This window comes from Solea solea, chromosome 11, assembly GCF_958295425.1.
Source record: "Solea solea chromosome 11, fSolSol10.1, whole genome shotgun sequence".
In the NCBI taxonomy this organism is placed as follows: Eukaryota; Metazoa; Chordata; class Actinopteri; order Pleuronectiformes; family Soleidae; genus Solea; species Solea solea.
Genome location: NC_081144.1, coordinates 16,210,518 through 16,224,437, shown reverse-complemented (window position 1 = coordinate 16,224,437; position 13,920 = coordinate 16,210,518). Strand labels below are relative to the sequence as shown.

General features: G+C 39.9%; 2 protein-coding genes across 2 annotated transcripts; one reads left to right on the top strand and one right to left on the bottom strand.

The window, feature by feature from the left end:
* The first annotated feature begins 3,440 nt into the window (after nucleotides 1-3,440).
* On the top strand, nucleotides 3,441-9,265 carry actr5 (actin related protein 5). The gene is made up of 9 exons (XM_058641876.1): nucleotides 3,441-3,862; nucleotides 4,449-4,687; nucleotides 5,344-5,513; nucleotides 5,673-5,890; nucleotides 5,976-6,140; nucleotides 6,681-6,785; nucleotides 7,000-7,139; nucleotides 7,295-7,427; nucleotides 7,811-9,265. Exons 1-9 carry the CDS (start codon nucleotides 3,479-3,481, stop codon nucleotides 8,141-8,143), a joined length of 1,887 nt encoding a protein of 628 aa, XP_058497859.1. The 5' UTR covers nucleotides 3,441-3,478; the 3' UTR covers nucleotides 8,144-9,265.
* Nucleotides 9,266-10,494: 1,229 nt separating this feature from the next.
* LOC131469090 (transcription factor 7-like 1) lies at nucleotides 10,495-13,697 on the bottom strand. The gene is made up of 7 exons (XM_058643942.1): nucleotides 13,497-13,697; nucleotides 12,757-13,064; nucleotides 12,269-12,330; nucleotides 12,083-12,151; nucleotides 11,729-11,882; nucleotides 11,088-11,195; nucleotides 10,495-10,959 (listed from the first exon to the last, which is right to left on the bottom strand). The coding sequence occupies exons 2-7, from the start codon at nucleotides 12,997-12,999 to the stop codon at nucleotides 10,897-10,899; spliced, it is 699 nt and encodes a 232-aa protein (XP_058499925.1). The 5' UTR covers nucleotides 13,000-13,064; nucleotides 13,497-13,697; the 3' UTR covers nucleotides 10,495-10,896.
* Nucleotides 13,698-13,920: the final 223 nt, after the last annotated feature.

The following is a 13,920-nucleotide window of genomic DNA, read 5'->3' as shown; positions in this document are numbered from 1 at the left end:
TTTGTTTCCTAATTATGCTTAGGATAAAATTAAAATAAAATGAAGTGCAGTGTGCACAGCTGAAATAATACATTTTCATTACTGCCTTTTTGTAAATGTTGAAATTGTCAAGTTATACAATAGAATTACTGTTGTCATTCCATTTAGCTAATTCATTGTAAAACAGTGTTATGTCTTCATGGGACACTTTAACAGTTCAGATAATTGTTGATGTTATTAGTAACACAGTGACATGTTAAATAACTCTGCTGTAAAAAGACACAGATGCAGGAATATAACTTTACAGCTTTTGGTGAAGACCTCCTTGCTAAACAGTATAACATGTTGGTAGAAGGTGATTAATTCTCTGACCAGTGTGTGAGTGTGTGGGTCTGCATTCACTGCACTTGGCTAAAACCTTCCTCACCTCTACTGTATGTTGTTTTTTGTTGGCCACTGTCTTCTTAATTATTGTTTATCTATTGAAATAAAAACCATAACACAGCATCTTTCAAACTATGGTGAACCCTGTTCCATATACCGTACAATATATGAAGGCCATGAAGGCCACCATATTATTCTGACACACATGGGAAGAGGAGGGGTAAACAGAGGAGTCCTCCGGTTTTTACAATCTGCAGTCTCACCTTTATGTCACAAATTCTCACACACTGGAACTTTAAGTTACAGCTTGTGCTAGTAGAGGGTGTAGAGTTTAGTGAAGAGTAATTTTACAGCACAGCTTTACTTAACGTCATTCTGACAGGTTATGCAGATCCAAACACAGCTCCTCTTCACCTTCAACGTCTAATAACTTCCTCATAATGAGACACAATCCCAGTGATACCACACACACACACACACACACACACAGTCACATGCATTCATGCAGACCCTACTACACATACATGAATGCATGAAAAGTGACAGGTGCACAAGCACATTAATCACTCTATGGCCCAAAAAGATCTGCTGGGCTTAAAGCAGGGACTTTTGAAGAGAGCATTCCTGACAGTATCTCTCTCTCTCTCTCTCTCTCTCTCTCTCTCTCTCTCTCTCTCTCTCTCTCTCTCTCTCTCCCTCCCTCTCTCTTTCTGTGTGTGTGTGAGTATGTACATGCAGGCGTGACAGAGTGCAGGGGCTTTTGTCCACGGTGTAACTCTGATATATAAAAGGTGCACAGAGTCACGATTTTGTGTGGACTGGACTCTGTTTCTCCATCTGACATTCCATCACACAGACACATACACACACTCACTGATCTTGGTCTCCATGAGGACTACCGGTCCTGACAAGGTCAGTGTTTAGGCCAGAAAAGGTCCTCAAGAGGTAACACACGCACAGACAGAGTAAGATTTAAGTCAGTACTGTCTGTGTCATTTTATTTAAACGCTTGGATTGTAACATTGTAATGTCACAAGATGGATGAAGCTCCATTTTAAATGTAAAAGGTCCTGTGATTTTGAAGTGGTCACGAGTGATTAAGCAACAGCGTTCCCTCCTGTCATGAGAACGTGGAGTGGAAATGATTTCAGAATTCTGTGAGTCATAATCACACACATAAGCAAATACTCATGACATGGACAGATGTTTTTCCTTTCAGAGACAAAAAAAAAAAAAAAATAATCTAGGAAGGTGACCTTGTGTTTTAGGGGTTGCTCGTTTTAATCTCTGGTGACAATATCTAAGTGTACAGAAAAAAAAACATGACCACCCTATTAGTATTAAAAACTAATAACAAGAACCAAACCTTGGCATTGTTAATTAACTCCTGACATAATTGGCCCTGTCTATGTCCTCTCCCTTTCCTGCCAAGCACCACTGCCATGTGTGATGCCAAGCAGCATCCATTTTGTGGAGGATGCTGCTTGGTATCACACATGGCAGTTCCACAGTGCTTGTAGACTATTAGTCCCCTTATGCCTCATCACTGCTGCCTTGCAGACAAGCAAAACAAGCAGAACGCTGCAAGCACTGTGCACGGACAGCGGCACAATGTTATATCATGCCTCCTGGGAGTAATGGACGACAGTGCGTGTGTGTGTGTTGGTCTTTGAGGAGAGAACAAAAATGGGGGTGAATTATTTGTATGAGTGGCTGTATGAGCATGCATGTGTGTGTGTGTGTGTGTGTGTGTGTGTGTGTGTGTTTGAGTATGTAGGCTGACCCAGATCTGCTTATTAGCATCAGGAGGAGGGGGACGACAGGCACTCAGAGCTTTGTGCCTGAGCACTGAACTGTGCTTGTGCTTCAGTGTCACACCATCAAGCTTCATATACTAACACACACACACACCACACACTTCTTCTTTTATTGTTCTGCTACCAAATATTTGTGCTGTCCAGGAAATAAACACACTTGGTCCATAAAACACACTTCCTCTATTGACTTCCTCTATTTTTAATTATCAGTTCATTAAGACAAATGCAAAAACAATGGCAACAGTAAATGTACATGAAATGACAGACATACAGTATTTGGGGATTTAACATAGAATGTACAGGTTCTGTTTGGTGTGACCTCTGTTTTTTTTTTGACAGATTTAACCTATCATCATATCACATAGATCTGACAAGTAACATACACTCTGGCCAACATAAGACTTTATATTCACAGTAAAAAAAATTTTTTTTTTGGATTAAATGAACAACATAACATGCATAAAACCCAAACAGAATTTAGGATTTAGATTTAGGCCTCTGTGATGTAATAAGTGGAAAAAATAATTGATAATGTTTTTGATGTTTCATCTCTGACATAATCCAGTTAATTCATGGATTACTGAATCGGGCTATAAAGGAAACTTGAAAGTTTTGTGTTGCTGATTAAGATAACTGTGTACATATTTTAGTAAATAAAAAGTGGCATGCCCCAGTAAAAATAAAAACAGAAAGCCACATCAGCAGAATCTCTAACAAGCAATAGTTTTATAAAAATGACACATGATAGATAGTGAGGGCATCTTTAAAATGTCTGTTGACTGGATGGTCTGAACTCAAGCGTGCAGTATAGCTCTCATGTGCAGGTGTCCCACATCACCAGCTGAGGCTTCACCCGGTCAACTGAGATTAACAGGATGGCAGACAAAAAGAAATCAGTCTCAAGCCTGAGGGAAAATGTCTGTTTACATGGGTTCATTCTAAACGGACTCCTCCAATTCTAGCAAATGTTCCTAGTTGACCCCAAAATTAAGGTGATGATGAGTAAACATTAGTAAACATGAAAATTAGTTTGCATGTACCTTAGATTAAAAACTGACATTTTTTGGATTTTTATGGCTGCATTGTTCCATTAAGGTAAAATGCCACTTCTAGAATTTTGAATCATTGACTGGATTTGAGCAAATTATTCTATACATATATTTTTTCAATACAGCAAATTAATATTAAATCATTCAATATTTGAAAGGATAATGTATATTTTTTTTCTTATGAGGCGGAACAAAGTCTCCGGCACCGAGATTCCAGTCGGACGTATTTTGTAGTAAGACACATTCAAAATGTCTTCGAAAGAGCGAGCACTCTGTCAGATCTTCTCATTTCAGGACTGTAAAACTTCTCCTGACCCGATTTTTGAACTCCCCGCCCCGGGTCTGACTCCCACAGCGTCGCCGATAGTGATAGATAACGGCTCCTTCCAGACCCGGGCCGGCTGGGCGATACCAGGGGCAGAGTTTGACTCTCCGCGGCTGCTCTTCAGGTCGGTGGCGGCTCGCAGCAGAGGGGCCGCCCGCAGTGAAACACAGATCGGTAACGACATCCCGAACCTGGAGCCACTGCGATGGCTGCTCAAGAGCCAGTTCGACCGAAACGTGGTCGTTAACTTTGAGATCCAAGAGCTTATATTCGACCATGTGTTCACACACTTGGGCATCGCCTCTGAGGTATGAATGCAATAGGGTTGATGTAGTTTATCCAATAGCGTAGTAAGTGTGGGTTACAAGACTGTCGGGGACACTGCCCCGTAATGTGAATTACCATCTCCTTTGTCTTGATAACGTTAATGTCATAGTGGTTGAGTTCACACACCTAAAAAGTCAGTAATGACCTCTTCTTGAGGTGGGTACTGTCTGTGTTTTATCTGTTGTATCCAACAACAACAAAAAAGTTCACTACATTCTTCACATTATCGCTATAAGTGTTTTTCAAGTCACCAAACCAGTGCATAATATATGAAAAAAACCCTAACATTTGCAAAGCAGCAAACAAATCAAACAGTCAGTACAACTAGCATCACATATTAGATCAGAGTCAGGGTGTTTTGTCATTTGTGAAACATATTTCTCTGTTGATAATGTGCTTGTGCAATGGCAACATACCAAAACAGTAACATGAGCTCTCTCTCTCTCGCACACACACACACACACACACACACACAATAATAAACTAGTAGACACATTTTACCATTCTTTTCCACATGGATGTGAGTGATGACCAGACCCTTATTTTTATTTTTTTGTGATTTTACAGGGCAGTGTGGATCACCCCATTGTGCTCACAGAGGCACCGTGTAACCCGCTGCACTGTCGGCAGATGATGTCAGAGTTGCTGTTTGAGTGCTATCGTGTGCCCTACGTTTCCTATGGGGTGGATGGTTTGTATAGTTTTTACCACGGCAACAATCAAAGGAACATCCACCCTCCGCACACTGGCATTGTTCTTTCCTCAGGATACCACTGCTCACACATCCTGCCAGTCATCAATGGCAGGTAAAGATTGATGGACACAGACGGCTGCTTATGTATTCTTGTTTGTTTTGTTCACTGCTCATTTTCATTTATATTTATTTACTTATTGATTTTGTCATTTTTTGTTCCTCATCCTGTTCCTTTCCGCAACACACATTTTGATTTAACAACATGAAAAACAAATGTCATATATCCATTTGTAAAGTGTCAAATCGCAACATTTCACACATTGAGCACAATGAGCCTTGGTGTCAAATCTCTGGCAGAACCAGATTCAGTCATGTCCAACCATCTGCCTCAGTTGGTTGGGGGAGAAAGGAGAAAATGGGAGAGAGAGGAGAGGTAAAGAGGGGTAGATGGAGGAAAGAGACCAGGTACCATTGACTAGTAGGTGTAAAGACAATAGTAAAATATCTATAGTGTAATAGTGTTATTCAAACTAGCAACGGTTTTGTTCAAGTGTCACAGTAAGATATGACATGGTGTTGTTGGGCCAGCCTGTACAATGATAGGACTCAGAAACTGAAGCAGCAATATGGAATTCAGCCCTCATTCACTGCAATATTTAAACCCGAGCTTTACCCACTGTGACATGTCAAAACTGTTACTTGACTTTAAACTTTTTATCTCACTGTTCGTATTTCCCAAGTCCATTTTTGTCCTGTTTTTAATTCAAGGTTGGACGCGGGAAACTCTAAGCGTGTGAATGTGGCCGGAAGCCAGGCAATGTCCTACCTACAGCGCCTCCTCCATCTGAAATACCCAGGTCACGTTGCTGCCATCACTCTCAGCCGCATGGAGGAGCTACTGCATGAACATAGTTACACTGCTGTTGATTACCATGAAGGTACAGTATGTCAGTGTATTTATATGTACAGTGTATATTCATTTTCTGGACATGTTTACAGTTCAGATATGTCAAATTACATAATTAACTGCAGACACCTTTTATTCCTTTCGTCTTACTCACTTACTTTCCATTTCCTCCATGTTGTGTTCTCTGCAGAGCTGGAAAAATGGCGCAGCCCATCGTTCTATGAGCAGGAGGTTCACCGTATGCAGCTTCCCTTCTCAATTAAAGTGCCAGGTGGCTGCGTGAGTGTGGAGGAGAGGCAAGAGAGAAGAGCTCAACAGCTTCGACGGCTTCAGGAGATCAATGCTCGCCGCCGGGAGGAGAAGCTGCAGCAGGACCAGGAGAGGCTGGACAGATTAATGGCAGTACAGGCAAGGAACCTACAACAGTTCCAACAGTGTCTGTATCAAAGTGTGCCAAAGCCTATGTGTGCTCATTAGAGGTTTATGTGTTCAGGAGCTGCTGGATGATGGCCTGTTGGATCAGTTTCATAAGAGCCTGGTGGAGCTCAACATGGACTCAGCTGAGGAGCTGCAGTCGTACATCAACAAACTGCAGCTGGCTGTGGAGCAGGGCAGACAGAAACTGCTGCAGAGTGATGGAACAGAGCTGAAGATGGAGGTGGGTTGCATGTCCAGTGAAACAGTTAAGTAAACAAAAAATATCATATGCTACATGTTAAAAAAAACATCTAAGTTCTTAGTTCAGTTGTTTTGTTTATTTTTGGCTACACAAATCAAGAATTAATCTAACAACTGTTATAATGGGAGAACTGATTTTAGTTTTTAATTGTTTGCATTCTTGCATTTCCAACATTATATTATCAAATACTTGATTATGCATATAGCTTGAGTGTATTATAAAAGCCGTGTTTTATATATGAACTGTATAACTTGGGTTTCAACTCGGGATGCATATGTATATATAAATTCATACACAGTACAGTATACTTTTGACATCTAACACACTGTAAAATGACAGCAACTGTCAAAGTTTGGAGCCACTGCGCTGCTGTGAAATTCAAATAATTCAATAAATAATTAGGTGCATACATGATCATTATCGTGCTGTGCTGTGCTGTGGGGCTCTTGCCATCATTTGCTGCGGTGGATGTACTGCTGCTGACACCAGGCCTGAGGCTGTTCTGTCGCTCTCTGTCAGGTATCTGAGCTGGAGCATCCGATAGACGAGGGAGATGGAGTGGCGCTCATGGATACTGACTTCCCTGAGGACACGCTGCCAGAAAAACCTGCTAATGTGGTTCAGGTAGTGGCACAGAGAAACTGAAAGTTTCATTCAGAGGCTCATTAATCCTGTGAACATACATATTTCAATATGTGGCAGAATGTGTGCGACGCGTTTTGTTTGTTACACTGTTTGTGTGGCAGAATAATATGAAAATAACTTTTCTCATGAACGGACACACTGGTGTTAGTTCTTCCAGTTGAAAGTTGAGAAATGACTTTCATCTTGTCTCCAGCCGATGTTCAGCGTGGCAGAGTACCATCAGCTGTTTGTGGGGACAGAGCGTCTGCGGTGTCCAGAGATCCTATTCCAGCCGTCGTTGACTGGAGAGGACCAGATGGGAATGATTGAGACGCTACAGTATGTCCTGGCCAGGTAATGATACACTTTAGGTGCACTTTAAGTGCACACAAACAAAAATAAGCTCACATTTGTGGAAAACAGTACGTGTACATAGCCAGACATGTAAACTCACACTGATCTCTTGACTTTCAGTAGCTTCATCCATCTTTTTCCAACATTACATACAGGTATACTCCAGAGCAGCAGGAGGCACTGGTGAGCAATGTGTTTCTGACAGGAGGGAACATGCAGTACCCAGGGATGAAGGAGAGAGTGGAGCGAGAACTGCGGGCAATGCGACCGTTCCAATCACACTTCAAGGTACAGCCTACATTCTGTTTTTATAACTGTACTTGTTCTTCTGAAGTGCCAAACCTTAATGGTATAAACCACACATAACGTTTTAGAAGTAAATAATCAGTACATGTTAATTCATGGCACAAATGAGAAGCACAAAGACAACTACTTTCTCTTTGCTTACTCACAATATAAATAAACATAATTGATTGATGTTCCACATAGAGTTAATCCTGTTAAATGATACTCTTTCTTACAAAGTGTATGTCCACATCTTGACTTGATCCTTATATTCAGTACATATTAGTAAGAATAGAAGACAAAATAAGTCATTTGCATTCTATTGAAGGGTTCATACAGTTAGATAGATAATCCAGAGGTAATCTGTTTTCAAAAACTCTACTCAGGTGACCATGGCGTCACAGCCAGCCCTGGGTGCTTGGTATGGGGCGAGAGACTGGGTCTTGGAGCATCCACCTGTAGGAGGAGCAGCAGCAGAAGAGGGATGGATCAGCAGACAGGACTATGAGGAGAAAGGAGGCGAGTATCTGAGCGAGCACTGCGCCTCTAACCTCTTCATTCCCATGAAGATCGCCAAGCTGGTTCCTACTCGGACTGCCGAGCCATCCATTACCACACAGGTTTCAACAGGAGCTCCTGCTACTGTCTCCATGGTTACGTCTTCTCTGACTACCTCCTGTCCTACAGTTGCTGCTGATGTTACTGTGGTTACCACCTGAACTGAGAACTAAGAGGTTATTTTCAGATTACCAGGCTAAAGTTTTTTTGTTTTTTTTTCCATTGATGTGACTGATCTTTTTTCAGGCAGAAATCCAATAAGTCAATTCAGATTTTCAAATCAGATTACTGTCACGTCAGTATGTGGTCCAGTCCATGGCCCTGTGACATGAATGAAGAAGACTATATCACAATACCTGCAGTTTTGGCTATGCTGGTACAGCATTCATGTGCTAATGTTGACATTGACCTGCCCCACAGAGTGCCGCCCTCTCACTCACAAAATTATGCTGCAGTAGCTTCCATCTCTGAATTTCCCCTATGGGGAACAATAAAGGTACAATTTATCTTGCATTTTTTTGATACATGCATGGTGATTCAGAGCGTGATCACATTCAGCTGCGAGACACTTTTATAACATGAACCGCCAAATCTGATCTGTAGTAAATCGGATTTTAATCAGATGTCAGCAGTGTTGCTGGTAATCGTAACGTAGCCAGATATCTCAGCTATTTACTTTTGTGTGTTCACTTTTCAGAAGTGGACACAATTTCAGTTTGACGTATGACTTTCTCTTTCTCTTCTCTTATCTCTTTCAACATCCTCCAGACAACAGGTGGAAAACTTGCATCCAATTAATTAAATGACAATAAGACTTTGCTTTTTGATTCTAAAGAAGAGTGAAAATATTTTTGTTGTTAAAATTGAATGAAATATCTTGGTGTGACCTGCTGTTGGTTTTGTACACGCACACAAACAGCATCACAATTGGCAGTCGCTGTTTTTGACAATGTAAAGTAATGTATTTTTCCTTTATATACATGAAGGTCACCATTAATGATTGTTTCAATTTTCAGTCTGCACTTCTTAATAATGTCTGTCTCTTGGTCCTCTGTGATTTTTCTAGCATTGTCACAGGGCCTGTTTCAGAAGTACTGCTGTTTTTTTACTGTTTCTTGATGCTCGAGGAAACCCCCAAGGAACTGTTCATATTGAATGCCATCAAATGCATGATCTTAAAAATCCAATGAAGATGTATATATTTGTATTTTTTATGTAAATTGAATGTGTGTGTGTTTTTAATAAATAGTTTTTCACTGATGAGAAAAGAAACCAACAGAGAACACTTGAACATTGTATCCATCCATTTCAATTTCACTTATTCTTCTATATGTACATCTATTTAATCGGTTTAGTTTTACTGTCCATATTTACTGATGCAATGCAGCTAATTAAATGTGTTTCTGGTGGCGTGTGTAACTGTTATTTTGGATAACAGTTATGTTGCAGATTATACAGTCTGTCATTTAATCAATGGCCTCTGTTGCTGATCACATTAACGATAACTCTGTTCAGCACATGTAAGTCAGGGACTGTATGCACCCTGAAACAGGAAGGTGAATGGAACTCAGTCATCATTTGATTATTTACACCTGTGATCTTCTGACTGATGGTGGTGACTTCATTTCCCACAGCTGTGATTAAGTGTTTTACTTTTTTGTCTGGTTTTGCCATTGAAACAAATGAGTTAAACAAAATGGAGAGAAGCTAAATACTCACATTTAGGAACGTGAGACCACCAGATAATGGTAAGCAGCTGACTGACTCATAAATAACATCAACATTTTTACTTTAGATAATCCACCAAGCGTTAAGCTTTTATGTGTGCCTGCAAAACTTGACCAATAAATCTAACAATATCAGAAATCTGCTCATACAACCCTAACCCTTCAAGGGCAGTGCACAGTGACAGACAGGCAGCATCAAGGTATTTTTGCTCAGAGAACTGCTTCTCACTGGATATCTTCACTGTTTTTGGACCACAATGGTTCAAGCATCACTTTGTGAGCCTTTTGTTTAATAATCTCAGTGTGATAATTCCAGTAGATCAGCAGTTTTTGAACTCCTCAGACAAGCGCGTCTGGCACCAGCAACCATGCCACATTTAAAGTCAACTAAATGCAAATTTAATGATTGAGAATGGATTTTTTTTTAATGATATATAGCAACAGACTTTTTTGGAGCAGACATTGGTGTATGATGGAAGCAGTCTTGTCTGCATCTGTGCTGCTTCTTGTACAGTTGTTGCCAGGTGTCTTATTTGTAGCTTTATTATTTACAGTTAAATTACTTACTTACTTTAATGTTATCAAAGTATTTTGTGACCTGAGTCAAACGTTTTTAGGTGAAGAAGACAAAATAAGAGTATATAAGTGAATAAAAAAATGACATTTATTTTAAACATTATTATTATAAAAATACATATAAATACATATTATATACATAATTGTTAACCATAAAACTCAGTGTGAGATTACTGAGTTAACCCCCCCCCCCCCGCCAGATTTTGTCAAGCTTTAAAATCCAACAGTCTTTAACTGATGGTCACATTTCATTAGCATATTACAGTCACGTTGATGGGTTTGTCAGGTTACATGGTTTGTTGTTACTTAACAGACAGGAAACACATCAAAATTAATAACAAATAATACAATAGCTTACTCTCCTAATTATTGAAAAAACAAAAAAAACAAAACAGTTGTTACATTATCAGTTGAAAAGTTACCACATATGACTCCAAGCAATAAATTATAGTAAATATGTCAAGTTGTGGTTTTACATTGGGTTGTGTAAGGTGTAGTGTGGCAGTATCTACAGTATCTATTTATTTACTCATGATGTATTTACATTATTTACATATTGACTGAGGATGGGGGAGTCAGGGGAGGCTGTGCAGTGGTGGAGCAGGTCAGCTCTAGTTGCTCAGTCCCTCAGCACTTGTGTAATACTTCCTCCTGATCCGTTTCCTCTTTTTGCCCTGGATAAAATCAAAAACAGAAACATTAGACGTTACATCTCACATCAGCTGAAGACAACTCTTTGCAACACCTGTTTAGTAATCATCTGCTGTAATAATGTAAATATGTGTGAGTTAATGTAACATACGTAGTTCTGAACAGACGACCACTCTGGGTGTTGCTGAGTGTGGAGTTTCCTCAGCTGTTCAGCTTCCTCGTAGTAAATGGCCTGTTCTTGGCTTGACAATGACCTCCACTGTTGGCACACAAAAACACACTGTCAGCACACACAGCAACACACAAATACATGCAACATCTCAGTGTAAACTGCACACAGACAAACATAAAAACATTTACGTACAATATAACAGAAAACAATGAAAATCCAGTTTAATTTAGATTTGTTCTCTGGTCACATGACAATAAATACAAATCATTCTCTTTCAGAACAAAAACTACTGTGGCGATGTGTACAAATACAGTGTTGTGTGTGGCCATGACATCACTCACTCACTCACTCAGACATTCATTCAATCACTGTGCTGTGCCTAAACCCCCATGTCTTTCCTTCCTCATCAGGCTGACACACCTGCAGCAGATCCAAAATCACTACCGCCCAATTACCAGCCTGCTATATAAGCCAGCAAGTTCAGTTGCTCATGAGAATGACACCCAGCAACACCTTAGTACCACATTATGATTTGGTAAATACTTTTTCCTTTCAGTAATCATACTGTGATGAAGTTTGTGTCACTGTGAGTCTCAAACACACAGAGAAAAGACACTCACCCTCTGGCCAAGGACTGTGTTCACCTGTGCATTGTTCTTGCACTGGAGTTCAGCCTTAACATGTAGCCTCTGTTCCTTCAGGTACAGCATGAAGGCATTCGGAGGCTTCGTCACGTAGGGCTGATTTTCATCTTGGCTCTCAGACGTTCTCTTTCTACGTGAAGCAAAGAAACACAATCAGAGCACGAGTCACTGCTGTGAGAAACTCTGAAGGAAGAAGAGTTTTAGAAACAGTCTGTAAAGTTGACTGACAAATAACAGATGCAAGTAGTGAAAGACAAGGTGAGTGTGATTTGACCATGAGTCCATCAATTGGTGACTTCAGCCACAGATCATGAGGTCAGGCTGACTTACCGTGACAAAGAGTTGCACTGTGGAGCAAATGATGTTCCTGCTGGCAATGCAAACACCAACTCTCCATTCCTACAACAATGAAATCAAACACATACATAAGTTACAAAAAGAAAGGCTGTGATTTAGATACAAACGTTGTCTGATAGTTTTGTGTTTAGTGTTTGCATTTCTTTGTGTGTTACTTACACTATTCCAACAGGAGCCAGGTTCTGCTCCAGACCTTGAGGAAGCGTCAGCACTGGCTGAGTCTGGAAAAATCAAAAACACACAACAGGTGATGAGAAAAACTGCATCACCTGTGTCAACTGTCCACCAGGTGTCGGTGTTTTATCTCTCTAGCTAAAGTAGCTGTGTGAATGAGCATCTCAGTGGTGTGTGAGTGTTTCTGCAGAGGGTCACAGTGGTCACTTTTCATGTGAAGATCACTCCACAGTATAAAACATGTGAATGCTGCATTTACTGACCCCCCCACATGACTTCCACTAAATGTGACCTCTAACTTCACTGAATTATCTGAATTATCACTGTTCAACTATAACTCTTTGGTAGTTATTAATGTAACTGATGAGCACTGGTTATATTTCTTTACATTCAGCAACACAGAAAATATATGTTTTTCATAAGGATTTTTAAATCCTTATGAATCTCAGTCTGACCTACACTTATAATCTTACCTGTACCCCCTGGATGTGCATGTTAGTCATGAAAGGCTGCTCAAAGATGAGTGGAACAGTTTCCAGAGGGATTGACTGAAGGTGGATGTTAAACTCAAACTCTGCAGCAGGGACAACAGCAGCAGCAGCAGCAGTGTTGGCTGTAGCTTCAGCCATCTCACTGACTAAACTCCATGCTGTGTCTAGAATATCTTGTGGCTCCATCATCTCAACAGTGGACTGAAACACTGCACTAAGCTCCATGTGGGTGCAGGAGTTTGCTGCTCTGTCCCTACAGTGTCTCCTCAAGTCTGACTCTGACTGAGATCCTGTCACAGTTAAAGGAAGATGATTTTTACACACTTAAACAGTCAAAAGATAAAAGTACAAACTACTACTACACTACTACCACTACAGCTTAGATGGAAATACTACACATACGTTTTCCTGAAACATGAATTTACTTTACGTTTAAGAAAGTTAAAGTTAAAGTCGTAGAGTTAACATATAAACAGTTAGCTAGCTTAGCTTAGGTAAAAAAAAAGAGTCAAGTTATTTTCCATGATATTACATTGTTATGCTTCAGTTATTTTTTCATAAAGACTTAAATAAATCATATTTAATGTGTAAGTGAACAAACAAACAAAAAAAAGAAATATCTGGGTTTGTCTGAACGTCAGCACCTGCTAGCTTATATTTGAGGTGTTGATTAAACAGGTTGAAAAAGTGATTTTAATAAATAAAACTTAATAAACACTCACGTTTTCAGCGATGATTCACTCAGAGCTGATGTGGGTTCAGATGGTCTCGTTCCTTCTGTGGTTAATGGTTGGTTTAAAAAACATTGTCTCGAAAAAACAGTTGTCTTGAGAAGTTGCGAGTGATGAGTGTAGAGTGAGGCAGTGACGATACAACACCAACGAACAACAACTGTCATTTGCTACTTTTTAAATAAAATCAATCTCTATAGCAACCGCATATACCTGCGGCAATTGCGTCACCACCAAGACGTCCTGCTTAAAAAAACAATTAAAGTAAATATAATTATTTACTTATTTTATTACTCTTATCTTTCTATAGTGATAGTTAATATTATTATCATTCAAAACAATATTTATTTTGGTCATTTTCATTGTGTAATTATCATTGTGAGAGGGAAGTTTAAAACATGTTATGAAGTCAGTT

Bases quoted from the DNA above. Each gene is read 5' to 3' on its own strand.
- actr5 (XM_058641876.1), top strand. From the start codon at position 3,479: ATGTCTTCGAAAGAGCGAGCACTCTGTCAGATCTTCTCATTTCAGGAC. The intron at 3,863-4,448 runs GTATGAATGCAA...GTGATTTTACAG, and splicing joins ACTTGGGCATCGCCTCTGAG to GGCAGTGTGGATCACCCCAT. The intron at 7,428-7,810 runs GTACAGCCTACA...AACTCTACTCAG, and splicing joins CGTTCCAATCACACTTCAAG to GTGACCATGGCGTCACAGCC.
- LOC131469090 (XM_058643942.1), bottom strand. From the start codon at position 12,999: ATGGAGCTTAGTGCAGTGTTTCAGTCCACTGTTGAGATGATGGAGCCA. The intron at 12,152-12,268 runs GTAAGTAACACA...TCATTGTTGTAG, and splicing joins CTGGCTCCTGTTGGAATAGT to GAATGGAGAGTTGGTGTTTG. The intron at 11,196-11,728 runs GTGAGTGTCTTT...GTGTGCCAACAG, and splicing joins ACACAGTCCTTGGCCAGAGG to TGGAGGTCATTGTCAAGCCA.